This window comes from Mesoplodon mirus, assembly GCF_964341445.2.
Source record: "Mesoplodon mirus genome assembly, chromosome: 15".
NCBI classification, from domain to species: Eukaryota; Metazoa; Chordata; class Mammalia; order Artiodactyla; family Ziphiidae; genus Mesoplodon; species Mesoplodon mirus.
This window is the reverse complement of record NC_138991.1, coordinates 53,556,805-53,577,140: the sequence shown is the minus strand read 5'-3', so window position 1 is coordinate 53,577,140 and position 20,336 is coordinate 53,556,805. Positions and strand designations below refer to the sequence as shown.

The window sequence follows — 20,336 nt, the reverse complement described above, 5'->3', positions numbered from 1 at the left end:
GTGGCTTCACAGGTGAATTCTATCAAACATTTAGAGATGAGCTAACACCCATCCTTCTCAAACTCTCCCAAAAATTGCAGAGGAAGGAACACTCCCAAATTCATTCTATGAGGCCACCATCACCCTGATACCAAAACCAGACAAAGATACTACAAAAAAAGAAAATTACAGACCAATATCACTGATGAATATAGATGCAAAAATCCTCAACAAAATACTAGCAAACAGAATCCAACAATACATTAAAAGGATCATACACCATGATCAAGTGGGATTTTTCCTAGGTATGCAAGGATTCTTCAATATATGCAAATCAATCAATGTGATACACCAGATTAACAAACTGAAGAATAAAAACCATATGATCATCTCAATAGAGGCAGAAAAAGCTTTTGACAAAATTCAGCACCCATTTATAACAAAAAAAAACTCTTCAGAAAGTGGGGATAGAGGGAACCTACCTGAACACAATAAAGGCCATATATGACAAACCCACAGCAAACATCATTCTCAATGGTGAAAAACTGAAAGCATTTCCTCTAAGATCAGAAACAAGACAAGGATGTCCACTCTCACCACTACTATTCAACATAGTTTTGGAAGTCCTAGCCACGGCAACCAGAGTAGAAAAAGAAATAAAAGGAATACAAATTGGAAAAAGATGAAATAAAACTGTCACTGTTTGCAGATGACATGATACTATACATAGATAATCCTTAAAATACTACCAGAAAACTACTAGAGCTAATCAATGAATCTGGTAAAGTTGCAGGATACAAAATTAATGCACAGAAATCTATACACTATACACTAACCTATACACTAACAACGAAAGATCAGAAAGAGAAATTAAGGAAACACTCCCACTTACCATTGCAACAAAAAGAATTAAATACCTAGGAATAAACCTACCTAAGGAGGTAAAAGACCTGTACTCAGAAAACTATAAGACACTGATGAAAGAAATCAAAGATGACACAAACAGATGGAGAGATATACCATGTTCTTGGACTGGAAAAATCAATATTGTGAACATGACTATACTACCCAAAGCAATCTACAGATTCAATGCAATCCCTATCAAATTACCAATGGCATTTTTACAGAACTAGAACAAAAAAGTCTTAAAATTTTAATGGAGACACAAAAGACCCCGAATAGCCAAAGCAGTCTTGAGGGAAAAAAACGGAGCTGGAGGAATCAGACTCTCTGACTTCAGACTATACTACAAAGCTACAGTAATCAAGATAATAGGGTACTGGCACAAAAACAGAAATATAGATCAATGGAACAGGATAGAAAGTCCAGAGATAAACCCATGCACCTGTGGTCAACTAATCTATGACAAAGCAGGCAAGGATATACAATGGAGAAAAGACAGTCTCTTCAATAAGTGGTGCTGGGAAAACTGAACAACATGTAAAAGAATGAAATTAGGACACTCCCTAACACCATACACAAAAATAAACTCAAAATGGATTAAAAACCTAAATGTAAGACTGGACAATATAAAACTCTTAGAGGAAAACATGGGAAGAACATACTTTGACATAAATCACAGCAAGATCTTTTTTAACCCACCTCCTAGAGTAATAGAAATAAACAAAAATAAACAAATGGGTCCTAATGGAACTTAAAAGCTTCTGCACAGCAAAGGAAACTACAAACAAGACGAAAAGACAACCCTCAGAATGGGAGAAAATATCTGCAAACGAATCAACGGACAAAGGATTAATCTCCAAAATATATAAATAGCTCATGCAGCTCAATATTAAAAAAACAAACAGCCCAGTCAAAAAGTGGGCAGAAGACCTAAACAGACATTTCTCTAAAGAAGACATACAGATGGCCAAGAGGCACATGAAAATCTGCTCAAAATCACTAATTATTAGCGAAATGCAAATCAAAACTAAAATGAGGTATCACCTCACGCCGGTTAGAATGGGCATCATCAGAAAATCTACAAACAACAAAAGCGGAGAGGGTGTGGAGAAAAGGGAACCCTCTTGCACTGTTGGTGGGAATGTAAATAGATACAGCTACTAAGGAGAATAGTATGGAGGTTCCTTAAAAAACTAAAAATAGAATTACCATATGACACAGCAATCCCACTACCGGACATATACCCTGAGAAAACCATAATTCAAAAAGACACATGCGCCCCAGTGTTCACTGCAGCACTATTTACAATAGCCAAGTCATGGAAGCAACCTAAATGCCCATCGACAGATGAATGGATAAAGAAGACATGGTACATATATACAATGGAATATTACTCAGCCATAAAAGGAACAAAATTGGGTCATTTGTAGAGACATGGATGGACCTAGAGACTGTCATACAGAGTGAAGTAAGTCAGAAAGAGAAAAACAAATATCATATATTAATGCACATTTGTGTAATCTAGAAAAATGGTACAGACGAACCGGTTTGCAAGGCATAAATAGAGACACAGATGTAGAGAACAAATGTATGGACACCAAGGAAGGAAAGCAGGGTGTGATGAATTGGGAGATTGGGATTGAAATATATATACTAATATGTATAAAATAGATAACTAATAAGAACCTGCTGTATAAAAAATAAATAAATTCATTTTAAAAAAAACAGAAAAAATAAAGATAAAAAAAATAAAAGCATGAAGTGCAGTGCAGGGTCATCAGCAAGCACTTGGTCAGCAGTGGCTGTAATTTCTGTCACTATGACTGCTAGCTGACCAGGTTCTGGCCCGATCTCCTGAGCGGGCCTTTCACAGATGGTGGCTTCCCAGCAAGCCCCTTCCTTGCCTGGCACTTGGGTCCTGCAGAGGGTCTGTGCACCAAGGGCTGGGTTAGCTCATGGGGCCTCCACAGCATGTCTGGGGGACAGAGAGATATACCATGTTCTTGGACTGGAAAAATCAATATTGTGAACATGACTATACTACCCAAAGCAATCTACAGATTCAATGCAATCCCTATCAAGTTACCAATGGCATTTTACATTGGGGGACTTGGCTCACCTTCTCATTCTGCTCGTACTAGCTACCTGGACCTGCATGTTTCTTTGCCTCTGAGTCCAGACTTCTGCATCACTAAAACAAGGATGAGTCCCTATGTCAGGGCTGTTGTGAGAATGAAATTCAATCAGGAAAGAGAAGGCTCCAGTGTCTAGCACACAGTAGGCATACAACATGTGTTCATTTCCTGTTTCTTTTACTCCTTATATAATTCTGCTTACGAGAGAAATTCAGGCGGCCTGGGGTTTTGCTGAGAACAGTGAAAACTCTACTACTGAAAATAACACATGTAGGAGTAGGCCTCCGTGCAAATTCACATATACATTTAAAATATTGAGGTGACTTTACATACATCAGCAAAACCTCTAAACCATGGAGGACAGAGAGAAGGTTACCAAAACAGACTAACCATCTTTAACAAGGAGGCCCCCACCAAGCCTCACTCTCAAGAGCCAGGGCTTTTCGGAGATTCCTCAAATTAAATTAAAATGATCTGAAAAACATCTGGTCCCGTTTTAGGCTACATGGGCTTTGTTATCAACTGAAGCCCTGCTATAATCTCTCCCCCAAAATAAGAGTTTCTAGAGCATTAAAGAAGACACAGCTCTAGAACCTTAGTGAGATTCAATACACACCTGTCGGAGAAAGGTCCTTCTTCATCCTTTTTAATTTCTTGGCCTTTTTCCTTCCCTCTGAGAGGGATTCTGCGCAGGGATCTGTCTGCTCAAGCTCAGTGTCAGAAATCTCCCCCGATACTCTGGCCTCCAGGACACCTTCTGCTTGACTGGGACTCAGATTTCTCTTTCCTACTGTGCTGGTGGCTGTGAGACTGAAATGCAAGTGGAACAACATGAAAGGTGTTGAGAGTAACTGGAAGACTAAACCTATAAAAATATTTTAACACTCTTAATTCTATTAACACTTAACTAGCAATCAAACAACATGGGTAGCTGCTGCCTGGAGGTGCAAGTTAAAGACCTTACTGTGAACTGAAGTCTGAAAGTTCACCCACAACAAGCTTATTCAGAAGAAACTTCTACACCAGGCTTGTGCATGGATATACACAAATCTAAGCTGTTCATAGTGTTTAAAAGAAAAAAAATTTTAAAGAAAATTCCTGGTCTTTATTTTGATAGAGTTACCCTAACAGAAGAGTAGAATAGTAGTGCGACCATAACAAAATAACAGTCTGGATTACATTAAATCACAAGATAGCACAGTTACTTGCATGCTGCCTGATGGATACACAGTAGAGCAGGAGAATTCTTGAGTCTGCCGGGCTGTCACACCACTCGTGCATTTGAATACACCTAAAAGGTATACCCCACCTTCATATAATTCTCTTCCATTCCAAAAAGGTGACTTGTCAAGATTATAATTAAACCTGGCTTCATTTTAAAAGCTTTATAGGATTTGACATGTTGAATTAGATCAGATTACATGTCTTGATTTTCCTTAAGAAAATATGTTCCCTGAATCAGAACTTGATAATAACAGAGACCACAGGGCCAGTGTGAGTCCTGTCTCCTCTAAATGAGTCTTATAAACAGGTTTTTTTTTTATAGCCCCCACGTTATGAAAAGCATAAAGAATCTAGTCATTCCCCCTAAGGGAGGCCATTCAGGCACAGAGCAGGGTGCGGAGAGGGAGAGAGAGAACATGAGCAAGCCCCTGTGTCAGCCTTCCCTAGGAAGTGAACGCTTTATTTTATTTTTAAATATATTTATTTATTTACTTTATTTTTGGCTGCGTTGGGTCTTGGTTGCTCTGAGTGGGCTTTTCTCTAGTTGCGGCGAGCGGGGGCTACTCTTTGTTGCAGTGCGCAGGCTTCTCATTGCGGTGGCTTTGTGTGGAGCACGGGCTCTAGGCATGCGGGCTTCAGTAGTTGTGGCACGTGGGCTCAGTAGCTGTGGATTGTGGGCTCTAGAGTGCAGGCTCAGTAACTGTGGTGCACGGGCTTAGATGCTCCATGGCATGTGGGATCTTCCTGGACCAGGGCTCAAACACATGTCCCCTGCAATGGCAGGCGGATTCTTAACCACTGTGCCACCAGCGAAGTCCCGAAGTGAATGCTTTAAAATGTTACATATCGGGCCTCCCTGGTGGCGCAGTGGTTGAGAGTCCGCCTGCCGATGCAGGGGATATGGGTTCGTGCCCCGGTCTGGGAGGATCCCATATGCCGCGGAGCGGCTGGGCCCGTGAGCCATGGCCGCTGGGCCTGCGCATCCGGAGCCTGTGCTCCGCAACGGGAGAGGCCACAACAGTGAGAGGCCCGCATACCGCAAAAAGAAAAAAAAAAAAAAAAAATGTTACATATCAAAACCCTGGGGGACTTCCCTGGTGGTCCAGTAGTTAAGACTCTGCGCTCCCTATGCTGGTGGCTGGGTTCGATCCCTGGTCAGGGAACTAGATCCCATACACATGCCACAACTAAGGGTTCGCATGCCACAGCTAAGGAGCCTGCCTGCTGCAACTAAGACCTGGCGCAGCCAAATTAAAAAACAAGAACAAAAACTCGGGCTACCCGATGATTCAAGTTCTGCAATGTTACTCCTCCCTGTTCCTTACGCTTCCTCACTCATGTGAAGAAGGTGGTGGTGCTCAGAAGCCATAGGAAGCAGAACAGAGAGAGCTCAGAGCAGATGGCCTGTTAAGCCTGGCTGGCCAGCCTCCCGCTGTCATCTCTTCACCTGTGTTATATGCAGCTTTTGGAAACATCTTTTATTGAGGGTATATGAAGAAAAGGAGAATACCAAAGGTAGTATTTTGGGGGGAGAGTTATTAGAAATTCATGCTGAAGTTTACTGTTTAAAAACTGATAATACCTTTAAATTTTTCTTAAAGACTAAAACAATTTTCGGCTGGTTTCAGAAAATTTGGAAAATTCAGAAAGTATTAAGTAAGAAAATAGTAAGGACACACCTTTCCATTGTGAAAGGGTAAGAGGCCTAAATATTCCTCTGTGCTGTGAACCCTGGAACCTAGCAGCCTCTGAGATGTAAATGTTTAATGAAAACTCAGCTGGAACCATCAGCATTCAAAGTACTTCAAGAAATACAAAGTCCTGAAATAGCCCCAACTGCACATAGGAATCTAGCGGATGATAAAGGTGGTATCTCAAATTACTGGGGCAGAGATGAACTTCCAAAAAAATGGTGGTGGGACAACAGGAAAAAGATAAGTTAGGCCCATTCTTCACCCATAAAAAAGAAAAAAACGCCAAAATGGATTAGATATCTAAATGTGAAAAATGAAACTATACAAATACTGAAAGAAAACACAGATGAATTCCTCTAAAACCTGAGTGTCGAAAAAGGCTTTACTATAACTCACAATCCAAATTTATAAGAAGATTTATAAATTTGATCATATAAAAATCCTTTGCATGGCTATCAATAACATGAGCAAAGTCAAAAGACAAATGACAAACCAGGAGAAAATATTTGTAACATATATCACAGATAAAGGGCTAATGTCCCTAATACACAAGTAACACTCAAAATTGAAGAAAAAAACCCCCAAATCCTACAGGAAAATGGGCAAAGCTATGAATAAATAGCTCACCACACACACACACACACACACACACACACACACACCTTAAACACATGAAAATATGTTCAACTCCATTCATGATGCAAAATAAAATGCCACTGAAATATCATTTCTCACCCACTAGATTGGCAAAAATATCCAAAAGATTGATGAAATATTCTGTTGTTGAGAGTGGGGAAACAGGCACTCATACATTGCTGGTGACAAAGAAAAATGGTACAACTCACTCTTACAGAAGGGAATGTGGCACTATTTAACAAAACTTTATATCCATTTACTCTTTGAGCCAGCAATCCCACTTCTAGGAATTCAGAAGATGCACCCCCAACAATGCAAAAATACTTATGTACAAGATTACTCATTGCAGCTTTATTTGTTGTTATGATATATTATTGCCAAGTTCCTAAATGTCTAAGCATAGGAAATTGGTTGAATAAACTATGCTATGTACAGTCAATGTAACTAAGCAGTTACAAGAAAGAATGAAGATCTCAAGCAACAGATATGAAATTATTTCCAGTGAAAAAAGCAAAGTGCAAAAGAGCAACTTATTCCAGTCTTGGGTGAAATGTCGGGGGGAATACCAAAAAAATATCCTGAACTATTTAGTAGGTTTGCTTCTGTAGTTGAACGAGTGAAGCAATTCTGAAAATATTTGGATACATGATAATGCTCAGCAAATTAGTAAATGTATTCATGTAGTTGGAAGACAGATATGGGGGAAGGCAAGGGAGAACGCTGTGGGGACGTAATGGAACTGGAGATACAGGTCCGGGCTTGGGATTTCTAAAATAAGTATGTGTGTATGTGTGCACGTTTATGTGTACGCATATATGTATGGGAAGTATCTATGTATATCCATGCCCCTATTTCCCAGCTCTGCCCACTGAAAGGACCTAAAAAACAAAAACAAAAAACAAAAAACCCAATGGCCATAAGCACATCTAGTGTCCAGATTTTAATGTCTAAACCATACCCCACTGAAAAAACACAGGGCTCCTTGAAGAAGCGCTTGATTCCAGGGCTGGGGTAAAAGTTGCACAAAATGAGCTCGGCTGGGGTAAAAGAAGCACAAAATGAGCCTGGAACATCTTGCAATACCAGAAAGTAGGAAACTGCTCAAGAAATGACAGGGCATGTCACAGGGATGTAGGAACCAGGTGGAAAGGGCTCCCACTGGCCAAATATTTGAGCACCAAAATAATTAAGGGGCAATAATAAATTCTAAACCATTGAAAAAAAACAGGAATCCATGGATCTATATCGATACATAATACAGAGAGACAGAGAGAGGAGGGAGAGCTCTTAGTTCTGGTTGAATGCTGACTAGGAAATGGTAAAGGTGGAGAGAGAGATGGAGTTGGCAAATCATCCTTTGGCAACCATCACGTGAAGAATGACTGATGCAAAAATCATCAAGAGGTGCTAAATCAGGGGAGATATTTTGATGAAGAGTAGGCTATTTGCATGGTCTTAAAGTGTCTCTCCTGAGACTGATATCCTGAGAAGGACATAGCATCACTTTTGCACATTCTAGTCAGGATTGTATAACCTGAACATAATCATGAAGAAACATCAGACAAACCCAAAGGAAAAACAACTTACTGAAAAAAAGTGGGGTGAGGGGCTGGTGTCCTTCAAAAATGCTGTTGTCATAAAAAAGACCAAAGACACATTGAAAACTAGCTGCAACACATTATGACAGACTGGATCTTATACTAGAGGGAAAAGCCATAAAGAGAATATTGGATCAAATAATAAAACTGGGATATAAACAGTAGATTACAGTATTATATCAATGTTAAATTACCGAGGTTGATAACTATACTACAGTTATACAAGAAACTATTAAGGATCATGATGTATCTAACTTCCTCTCAGATGGTTCAGAAAAAAACAAGTGTGTTGGGAGTTGCAGTATGGAGAGAAAAAGGGAGAGAAGGCAACACAGAGTGTGTATATACAGAGAGAGGAAGGGGAAGGGTGGAAGAGAGAGCGTGTGCACACAAAGTAAAGAACAGCAAAATGTTAACAATCAAGGTAGCCGGATAAAGAATATATGGGTGTTCTTTGTAATATTTGTGACTTTTATAGAGTTTGAAATTATTTCCAAGTTAAAAGCAAAACAAAACAAAATAAAACAAAACAAACTGGAGGAAGCATGATGTTTAAACAAATAAGGAAAAGTAAATTTCATTGAGGATTATCTTCTTTTTTTTCTAATTTAATTTTTTTGGCCGCACTGCGCGGCACACGGGATCTTAGTTCCCCGACCAGGGATTGAACCCATGCTCCCTGCAGTGGAAGCGCGGAGTGCTAACCACTGGGCCGCCAGGGAATTCCCTCAAGGAATATCTTCTGATGCCTGCTTGCTGTGGCACAATCTAGGACTGAAGTCTGTGTGTGTTTACACATGACTAATAAGTATATTGCCAGTCTAGTGATACGTGGAAGAAGCTGCCTTGACCCATTAACAGAATGTCTCATCTGATACAACAGAGTCCCTTTCCAGCCAGCCAGGCTGGAAAGGATCCCTCGGAGTTGGCATCTGTGCCTCTTCATTCTTCAGTGCCTGAGCCCATCAGCTCATCCCCTCATTTAACCAATATTCTATCAACATGATGAGCACCTCCCATGGGCCACACCTCCAAACGCCCTCCAGTCCTGCTCTTATTCTCAGCCACCATTCCGGCTCTTTCCTCATGCTGCTGCAGGGCTCTCTTCCTATCTTGCCCCTTGACTCTGAAAACAGGATCCTAATTGGCTAGTCCCCTCTGTCCCACTCTTCCCAGCCTCCCTTGCCCTTCAAACCCATTCCTCCCAGTGTTAGCAAACTTCTTCCAAAGCAGAGATTTGATCAGATACTCCCAGCTGCAAGACTTCCACAGCTCTCTACCGTCAACCTGAATTTTAACTGCTTGGCACAGCAACCAGGACCCTCTGTCATCTGGGTCCCCGTCGGCTTTTCTAGCCTTATCTTCCACAAGGCATACGAGTTGCAAAGACGGTATCTGTTCACCTTAATGAATTCCATGACATGCACTCTTCTACCTGGTCCACTGTCCCAGCGGTGGGCTTATCAGCCCCCATACACCCTATATTTCCCATCGGACGTTGCTGCCCGTGCTCCACAACAAGAGAAGCCACCGCAGTGAGAAACCTGTGCACCGCACTGAAGAGTAGCCCCCGCTCACCGCAACTAGAGAAAGCCCGCGCTTTTAGCAACAAAGACCCAACGCAGCCAAAAATAAATAAATTAATTAATTAATTTAAAAAATTTTAGGGGTTAGCTCGGTAAAGTAAGATATAATAATAAATGTATGGGTTACTTTTTTTTTTTTTGCTGGGCATGGGCTTTCTGTAGTTGTGGCGAGCGGGGGCTACTCTTCGTTGCAGTGTGCAGGCTTCTCATTATGGTGTCTTCTCCTATTGTGGAGCACGGGCTCTAGGCATGCGGGCTTTAGTAGTTGTGGCCTGTGGGCTCTAGAGCGCAGGTTCAGTAGTTGTGGCACAAGGGTTTAGTTGCTACGTGGCATGTGGGATCTTCCAGGACCAGGGCTCAAACCCCTGTTCCCTGTATTGGCAGGCGGATTCTTAACCACTGCGCCACCAGAGAAGTCCCTGGGTTACTATTATTATGAACCAATATACTATGACAAAATTATATTTCAAAAACATGTAAAAATAATGTCTACCTGATACAGACATTTGATAACAGAAAACATTAAAAGAATAAAACATTAACACTAAATGGATGGCCAATAAATATCAGTTAAAAATTGAAAGATGTTACAGATATTTATTATTTAAAAGTTATTCTTAAATGAGATTTTAAAACACACAAGCATTAATATTTGTCACAAGACAACATTCCAGATGGAGAAAAGATTCTCTCATGTTATGCTGATGTTGATCAAACTGTTCCGAGTGTTTCCAAAGCAAATACAAGTTGGGTGTTAAACTACATATTGCTTTATATTAGCTCATTTCCTTTTTTATTTAAAAAAATTTTTTTAGTTGTGGCATGCGGGATCCTTAGTTGCAGCATGTGGGATCCACCTCCCCGACCAGGGATTGAACCCAGGCCCCCTGCATTGGGAGTGCGGAGCCCCAGCCACTGGACCACCAAGGAAGTCCCTCATTTCTTTTAGAGATGAAAATATTTTGTCTGCTTGCCTTGATTTTCGTTTTGCTGTTAAAATTGATACTGCTTGTCCTAATTCAGATTTTTAGATCGAATGATTTTACACTGGAGTATTCCACAATGACATTTACATTTTGTCTCTGAATTTCATCTATAAAAGTATTTACCAAGAACTGTAGCCTACAGCAAATATTCAAACACTGAAACACTATTGGATTCTATTAAGACAACGTAACATTTGGATATCCTAGCAAGGTTAACAGTACATGTTTCAAAACTGCCAATTTAAGGACTGCTTCCAAAACTTACTTCTTGGAACAAGATTCGCAGGATTTTTGTAAAGTGTACTGCTGTATGTAATCTTGTTAATATATTCTTATTTACAAGAATGATTCACTGTTAGTAGCAGACAAGGCCACGAACACACACTTAACAACATGGCAACAGTGACAAGCAAGAATGACTGATTTGATTGTGGCCCTTTCTCTCCTACCTGCTCCTGTCCTGATTTCAGAAATGTTGACCGTAGCCTTTGACACTGATTCCATGCTTGCTTTCAACTTTATGTCAGAGAATTCCTTTGAACTAGTAATGCCTATGCTGATGGTTAAAGTTTAATTCCCACAGATTTTGCCCCTTTATCTTAGTTTCTCAACTGATATTCCTCATGATTTGGAATAACACATAAATGTCCCCAGAGATGCCAGGGAGGAACTGGTGAATGGCAACCCTATTGGAAATCAGCTGATCACAAACTGGACTCTCTATTCTGTGTCATCATCTATTTGTCTTCCCTTATGCCAGCACCACACGGTTTTTAGTCCCGTAGCTTTAAAGTAAGTCTTAAAGACAGAATAAGTCCTTTAGTTGGCTGGGAAGTTCATGCTGCTGGATAAAATAATAACCACCTTTCATTTTAAAGGGCTGCCCAGTTTAAAAAATTCTCTCATTTGATACTTGTGTACAATCATTTGAAGCTGAACATGTGTTTTCACTCCCATTTTACAGGCAAGAAACCTCATCCTCAGAATGAGTGACTTCCCCCAGGTTGTGTGGCTGGTCTGGTAGATCGGAGGGTGTCCTCCAAGCCGAGTGCTCTTTGAAACGCTTCACAGCCTTGCTCCCCACCCTATCTTCCCAGGGCAAAATGAACTGGAAAAATCTGGGGAAGTGGGAGCTAGAAAATGCATTTTTATTGTTTTCACAAACTCTCATGCTGAATTCAAATTCCACGAGCATGACTGTTCCTGTGTTTTTGGGCACGGTCTGGATGGATGAGGGGAGGATGTCAGATAGCCTAGGCCCAATTCAGAAGGCAATTCCCCAGAGATGGCTGATCAACTGTGATTCTTATTTCTAAAAAAGAAGTTGAGTTTGAAAAGCAAAATCAACATTAAGTACGGCATGTCTGTACGATAGTACCCAGGAATAAAGGACATCTCTTGTGGAATGAATGGTGGGGGGGTGGAGAGAATATACGAATGTGTTGTATATGTGACTACTCAGTTTATTTATAAATTAGCCTAAAGGAGAGAAAACTTGGTTCTGGGTTACAAAGAAACCATGGCATTCAATTAGAAAAACTTTTTACAAAAATGTGGTTTGAACCTGGTTAAACAATCCCTATTGCTAACTCACTTTAATTCAACATAGAAAAGATTAATCAATGACAAACATGAAAGACATTAATACAAATTCCTAAATTTAAGAACCTACACTCAACATACAACTAATTGGAGCTGAATTCAGAACATCTGAAATTTTCAGAGGCTAGGATGAAATTTAATTTTGCAACTAAAATTTACTTTTGGCTCCGATGAAAGGATTTACTAATCATGCCAGTAATATAATCAAACCAAAACGACTCCTCCCCATACCAAAAGCCCAACTAATTTAGAAAATAAACTGCTTTTAAAAAATTTCCGGGAAGTTAAACATGACCAATTGAACGCAGGTATTTATCTGTAGAGAGACAGAAATATCCTTACAAAGGCACAGAGAACAGGAGAGGCAGCAGGAGAGGATGGGATGTCAGCTTACCGTGGAGACACTCTCTGGAGAGGACAAGTAAGAAGAAGAGGGCCAAAGAGTGTTGCAATACAGGGGGAACAGAAATCTAAGTGCTGTATAAAAAGTTGGTGCACCCGATAGAGCCCTGCAAAGTCTCAGCAAGTAACAGGCACCAGATCCCTGGAAGAAGCAGATGATAAGGACTGTGCTACGCCAACAGGGGGAAAGGCTGTCCAAGGATCCTCACCCCCATCCCTGTGAAGCCAGGGGACCAGCATTCCCCCGAGGCCAATAGGAGCTGGACAGGAGGTTTTATCTCTGGAGAAACTGATCCCCTCAGAGAGGCACCAAGTCCAGCAGTGGAGAGTGGGATCAAGCAGGACAATAAGAACTTTCTAACTGGGGAAGTAGCATCCTCCACATACTGAGAAGTGAGGTCTCCAGCTTCCTTCCACCAATCAGTACCCAGAGCACCAGCAGTCAGGCTTATCTCCCCCAAGCTGCAAATCAGAAAATCAATTTCTAAAAGAACTGAGTCGTTACAGCTAGTATCATACTTAATGCTGAATGCTTTTGCCTTAAGATCAGGAACAAGACACAGATGTTGGCTCTTGCCACTTTTATTCAACACTGTACTAGAGGCCCTTGCCAGTGCAATAAGGCAAGAGAAAGAAATGAAATTCATAAGGTCCACTGGACAGAGATAAATACGATTGCCTTTTTTTACAGATATGATTGTCTAAACAGAAAATACCAAACAGTCTACAAAAAGTTATTAGAACTAATAAGTGAATTTAGTAAGATCCAAGGATACAAGGTCAAAATAGATAAATCAACTGCATTTCTTTCTATTAGCAATGAATGACTGGAAATTGAACTTTAAAAATATATGACTTATAATAGCATCAAAAAGTAAAATACTTAGGGGCAACTTCAATAAAGCATATGTAAAATTTGCATAGTGGAAAATATAATACTCTGATATGAGAAATCAAAGAAAACCTAAATAAGTGAAAAGATACACCATGTTCATAGGTGGGAAGACTCAACAGAGTTAATTCTCCCCAAAATGATATTATAGATTCAACACAATCCCCATCAAAGTCCCAGCAAGCTTTTTGTACAAATCAACAAACTGACTCTAAACTTTCTGTGGAAAAGTGAAGGAATTAGAATAAGCATTATTTGGCTTCCCTGGTGGCACAGTGGTTAAGAATCCACCTGCCAATGCAGGGGACATGGGTTCGAGTCCTGGTCCGGGAAGATCCCACGTGCCATGGAGCAACTAAGCCCATGCACCACAACTACTGACCCCACGAGCCACAACTACTGAGCCCGTGTGCCACAACTGCTGAAGCCCACGCGCCTAGAGCCTGTGCTTTGCAACAAGAGAAGCCACCGCAATGAGAAGCCTGCACACCGCAACAAAGAGTAGCCCCCGCTGGTCACAACTAGAGAAAGCCCGCGCGCAGCAACAAAGACCCAACGCAGCCAAAAATAAATAAATTTAAAAAATAAATAAGCATTTTTTAAAAAGAAGAAAATGGTTGAAGGATCTACTATATGATTTCAAGACTCACTATAAAGCTTTAGTATGAATCAAGACAATGTGGAACTGGTCTAAGGAAAGACATATAGATCAATGGAATACAACAGAATCTAGAAATAGACCACATACAAATATGGCCAACTAGTTTTTGACAAAGGAGTCAAGGTACAGTAATTGAATAGAGAAAGGACAGTATTCTCAAAAAATGGTGCCAGAACAAATGGACATCTATAAGCAAAAAAATGAACTTGTACTCATGCCTCACACTGTACATAAAAATTAACTCGAAATAGATCGTATACCTAAACATAAAACCAAAAAACACTGTAAAACTTATAGAAAAAAAAATCTTTATGACCCTAGTTTAGGCAAAGATTTCTTAAGTAGATCGCAAAAAGCACAAGCCCTAAAGAAAAGCATAAGCCTCAGAGAAAAGATACATAATTACAAAGCCAACTTCTCACCTCATCACTCTACAGAGCAAAACCATCAGTAAGTTCTGCCTCCAATAACTTCTCATCCCTTTTTAGTTCTTTCTTAAACAACAGTGGATGCCCCCAAATAGTCACATTTTTGAAGAAAGGCTTCGAGAGACAAAAACCAAAACAGACCAATATTCAGAGAGGAAAAACTCTGAGGAAACAGAGACAACATAGAGAGCTGAGGAAAACTTTAAAAACAACAGGCAGTTCTTGCTTTGCACACAGTACAGGACCATAAAAATGGACTAGACTACTGTATTTGCAAGCCAATGGATAAACAGAAAAATGAAGAAGTGGCAATAAGTACATTACTTGGAAACAAGGTAAATTATCAAAAAAAAGAGTTGAAAGTGGTTGCCTCTGAGGGACAGAATATGGGTGGCAGGGGACTACTGCTTTTTATTATAATTTTAAAAAATATTATTTGGCTTTAAAAAACAATGCTCAAGTATTTCATTGAAAATATTTTAAAAGAAAAAAAATGCCAAGGACTTCACAAAGATCCACTTAACGTGTGACAAACCACTATGCCAACAGTAAATCACTACTTGTCTGGTTATGTTAAATGGGTATACACAGCTCTGTTACTTAATGGGCTTTGTGACCTTGAGTAAACACAGCTTCTCTGACCGCCCCCTCCCCAGTTCTCCTTTGTAACATCGTGGAGGGTGGACTAGATCACCTCCAGGTCCCTTCCAGCTCCACAAGTATGTGGCTTTATCAAGTAACACTGTTGTTCACACAGTTATAGGTGCCGCTCATTCTTTAAAAGAATGTATCTGCTATTGTACAGCAACTATATCTCAATTAAAAAAAAAAAGAGGGCCTCCCTGGTGGCGCAGTGGTTGAGAGTCCGCCTGCCGATGCAGGGGATACGGGTTCGTGCCCCGGTCTGGGAGGATCCCATATGCCGCGGAGCGGCTGGGCCCGTGAGCCATGGCCGCTGGGCCTGCGCATCCGGAGCCTGTGCTCCGCAACGGGAGAGGCCACAACAGTGAGAGGCCCGCATACCGCAAAAAGAAAAAAAAAAAAAAAAAAAAAAAGAATCTCCTACAATCTAGACTAATCTTCAGCCCCCGCTTCCATTCACATGAATTAGTGCAGTATTACTGTATTCCATAGTTACTAGCACTTGTAAGTAGGCTTGCAAGCTTTCTTATGACACATAAGAAAAAATTCAAAGACAGTTACCTAAAGAACAACAAAATTTATAGCATGAGTATCTTAATCCTACATGTTTTGGAAGACATTTCATCTCTTTGGAAATTGTCATCCTTGGTTGTTTCTAGTTTTCTCATAAACCCAGTAAACCCAACCTGAGAAGGAATAAACCCCATAATGTCAACTGAACAGGCTCAAATTTGGAAGTACACTACTGTTTCACAAATGATGACAGAGGAAAGGGGTAGGTGGGGTTTTCTTACTCATGAAAGGATCCAACTCTCCCTCTCTGCTTGGGCACCCAAACTTTATCTGATGCCCACTGTAGCCAAATGATCTGCGCTAATGGAGAGAGAGAGACACTAGGGATGAAAGAAGAGAACAGAAAGAAACCTATGACCATGTGGACAATGCTACTCTAAATTCTAAGAGCATCACTATATTCACTAATTTAGCTATTCTAAATGGACATTCACATTACATATTTAGTCAAATTAATGATGAGATGACAAATTAAAGACAAGACCCAAATCAAAACCTCTGAATTTATGCTTTTCAACTGGAAAGAATCAAAGAATATAGCTATGATTCTAAAGTAGCATCAATAAAGTAAATATTATTCTTATGAGTATTAACGGACTATACTGAAACAAGGTAAAATATAGTACTCATTACTTGGTGAAGTATTGCCACTGAAATCAATTACAGATGTTTATCCTGAAAGATGCTACTCTGAGGGTTGCAGACTCAAATATTGTTAATGGTTATTCAAAATTAAATTTATGGCTGAATTGGAACCTGTGGACAGTTTCATAATATTCATTAGCAACAGTTTTTTAAAGACACAGAAGGCTACTGTATTAATACAAATGAGTACGAGTTTCAAAATCATCTCCATTTAGTGCTTTAGCACTAACAATTTGATCTGATGAATCAACTAGCATGGCTTTGCCAGGAGAAGAGAACAAGGTACTTCCTGATGGGCTGCTCTTGACATGGAGAACATCATTTCAGCTCCCTGAGAACAGAGGACCACCTATCAGATGTTCTGACACCAAGAAACCACATACTTCTTGCATCCTGGTTTGGTTTTTGAAGACCCTTCTGGGGGTAATTTGTGACTACAGCAAACTAGAAACTAATCCCTTCCAAGAATTTAGAATCATTCATTTAAGATGATGAACTAATGTACCTCATGCTCATTCCCAAGAATTCCCTGATTCTTTTTTTTTTCCCCCAATTCTTTACATCAACTATTTGACAACTGATTAACACTCAAAAAAGGGTGGTCTGAATACTGATTTCTGTAGCATTACATGAGTTTGACTTCCTTTTAAATTACTTTCCCTTAAAATACGTGATTAGGCAAGCATGGATGGACTTCTGACTTGAGATTTTCCAAGGCATCCACAGTCAGTGTACTCCCACCTTCATATGGCTCTTTCACTCTAAGTATCAGGTAAGACAATAAAATAAGCTGGATGCTGGTATGATTATGAAAAGAATGTCATTCCATCCTGCCTGACCTTTAGCAAAGCAAGTGAAAGTATTCCAAGCACGGCCTTACATTGTTCAAAAGGGAAAAAGCCTTTTGCTTTTTCCAAGCAAAAGTATTCCAAGCACGGCCTTCTCCAATCAGAAGCTGGGTAGGAAGACGTGTTCCTAGTGTATTATGGGTTCTCTTGTTCACTCGTTTATTTAAACCTTTTTCTGAGTGACCATAAAGCATCATTTGTTAGGTGCTGGAACGTTAATATGAGTAAACAACAACTCCCAACTTTATCTTTTTACTTCCTATAAGAGTCCCCAAGGCAAAGAAATCCCAAGGATTCCACGTGGCATGGAAGGCATGTCAGAAGGCATTTCTGGTGGTGGGGAAGGATCACAAATGGATATGTGAGAAGACAGCAGGCATTCTGGAAAGAGCATGAATGGGATCTGGGATGAAAGAGAGATGAGGGCTTGAATCTGGGTTCTGTCATTTACTGGTTTTGAGACTCAGGGCAAGTTCCTTTAGCTTCTGTGAGTCTCAGTCTCCTCAATTATAAAATAGGTTATTGTGAGGATTAAATAAGAAAACAAAACAAAATAGCACATGTTACAGTGCCTGGCACATGGCAGACACTTAAATGCCAGTGCCTCCTCCGCTCCCTCCCTGTCCTGCGGTGGGCAAAAGGTTCACGTTTTTAGAGATGATGTTGATCCCAGTCTTCAGAGGTAGTTGTCCCAGTCTTTGCAAAGCATCAGGAAAGGAGGTGAGGAAGAGAAAGAAGAGTAGAGGAAGGTGTGAGCAGCATGAGTAGGTTGAATAGCATGGCTGTGATGGCTGGAAGGGTAAGAGGGGAGTGTTCCCGCAGCCCCCCGGTGGGTGGGAGGGGGGCTGGTAAGCCATCACCTAGACATCCATTTGTTAGCTCACAGGTGCCTGGAACCTGCAGATCATCAAGAACCACCCAAACTGCCCTGCTCTGTTGGAAACATACAAGGTTTCTAGAAGGCACAGTTCCATTTTCCCCCAACATTAGGAAAACGTTAAATACATAGAATAGTTTGAAGAATTGTATAGTAAACATCCATTTAGCCATTACTTATATTCTATCATTAGTTCTACATTGGAAGTTGAGATTTAAAAATATACAGCAGATTTTTGTTCTTCTGCATTTGGGAAAAAGGGCACAAAAGGCAGGATCTGAAGGCTCCTATCTGGCAAGCATCTGGCTTCTGAACTACCAGTGATGCAGCAGAATGAAATGAAATCTTTTCTTCAGTGATCCTTGAGCGGACAAAAGGATGAATGTCAAACCTGTAGACAGTATTTAAACATGGAACTCCTATCAGTACAATGACAAACTTGGTGCTGGGTCACAGCAGCCACTCTGCATCCTCACACCAACCCCCAAAACACAAGCGCACTTTGGCTTCTGCTGGCTTACAGTGTACTAGCAGAATTTTTTAAAAGCATAAAGTGTCAAAAAAGAACTGCCAGAAAAATGAACTGCCAGATTTCTACACCTGGAAATTAAATACAGGACTTACATATTTCATACTTTATTTTAGCTAAAACTATACTACAAATAGGAATAATCCTAACTGCACATGACCTGAGTACCTCAAATAGGAAATCTGTTTTGTATTTAGACATGTGAAAAATAGCATTTCACTTCCCTATCATCTAAGTGTGTTGAGGGCAATTTCAATTGTTAGCATCATTAAAAAAAATTATATTCATACGAAGAAATAACGAATAATATAACACATTATTAGAAACACAGATAATTACTTTTAATTATGGTTAATTAAATAAATAACATGAAGCTATGGAAAGAAAACATTAATTTTCAAATATTACTGCTATTATAAAACACGAAAGCATCTACGACAGCACCAGCTCTGTGATCTGGAGCAAGACACTTCTCCTCTCTGAGTTTTCTTATCAGAGAAAGAAGACTAATAATGCTACATAATCCCCTTCAGGGTTCTTCCTCGGTCCTCTGTGAGGATAAAGGGCCACTGCTTTTCTGATTACGGCATTTCATAATCCTGATGGTGGTTTCTACTGCCCTTTCCCTCCAGCTACTGTTCCAGGCTGAGCAGACTCAACACCTCCCCTTCCTTTCATCACTAAGTCACTTTCCTCTGGATGTGCTGCAGTCCCTCTACTTAAAATCAACCAAACAATCCACCAAAGGCCACTACTAAGGGGATGACCAGAGCTGAGCATCCTAGAAGGATGATACCTCAGTACTTCTGATATTGGCTTGTACATCCCAGGGTCACTTCTATTTCTTTAAAAAAATTTAGGGACTTCCCTGGTGGTGCAGTGGTTAAGAATCCGCCGGCCAATGCAGGGGACATGGGTTCAATCCCTGGTCCTGGAAGATCCCACATGCAGAGGAGCAACTAAGCCTGTGTGCCACAACTACTGAGCCCACGCGCCACAACTACTGAGCCCGCATGCTGCAACTAGTTAAGCCTGCACGCCTAGAGCCCGTGCTCCACAACAAGATAAGCCACTGCAATGAGAAGCCCGTGCACCGCAACAAAGAGTAGCCCAACTCGCCGCAACTAGAAAAACCTGCGTGCAGCAATGAAGACCGAACGCAGCCAAAAATAAATAAAATTATTTTAAAAAACAATTAAAAAACCGACAGTCTTACATTGATGATCTATGGGACTAGATATCTAACAGTATTACTCTGATGATCTATGGAACTAGATATCTAAGCCTCTCCCCAAAGAAATAAGTTTGAAATTCGGATGTTTTAACCTTAGGGCTTCTTCAACCTAGGATTTTTTTGGTTTGGGTTTTGGTTTTTTAAAGAAAACCTGATTTATTAAAATGAGACAGCATCTTTTTCAAACATGCACACTCTTAGGTGTAGATGATGTGCCACGTTTCTAAGAGGCAACTTAATGCACTGGGCTATGGATCCAAAA

At 40.3% G+C, this 20,336-nt stretch overlaps 1 protein-coding gene across 1 annotated transcript in view; it reads right to left on the bottom strand.

The window, feature by feature from the left end:
* Nucleotides 1-20,336, bottom strand: part of PARN (poly(A)-specific ribonuclease) — a 161,031-nt gene that overhangs the window by 12,705 nt on the left and 127,990 nt on the right. The window contains exon 23 of the mRNA XM_082643472.1: nt 3,634-3,827. Coding sequence (XP_082499598.1) covers nt 3,634-3,827 — 194 coding nt within the window. The remainder of the gene's footprint in view (nt 1-3,633; nt 3,828-20,336) is intronic.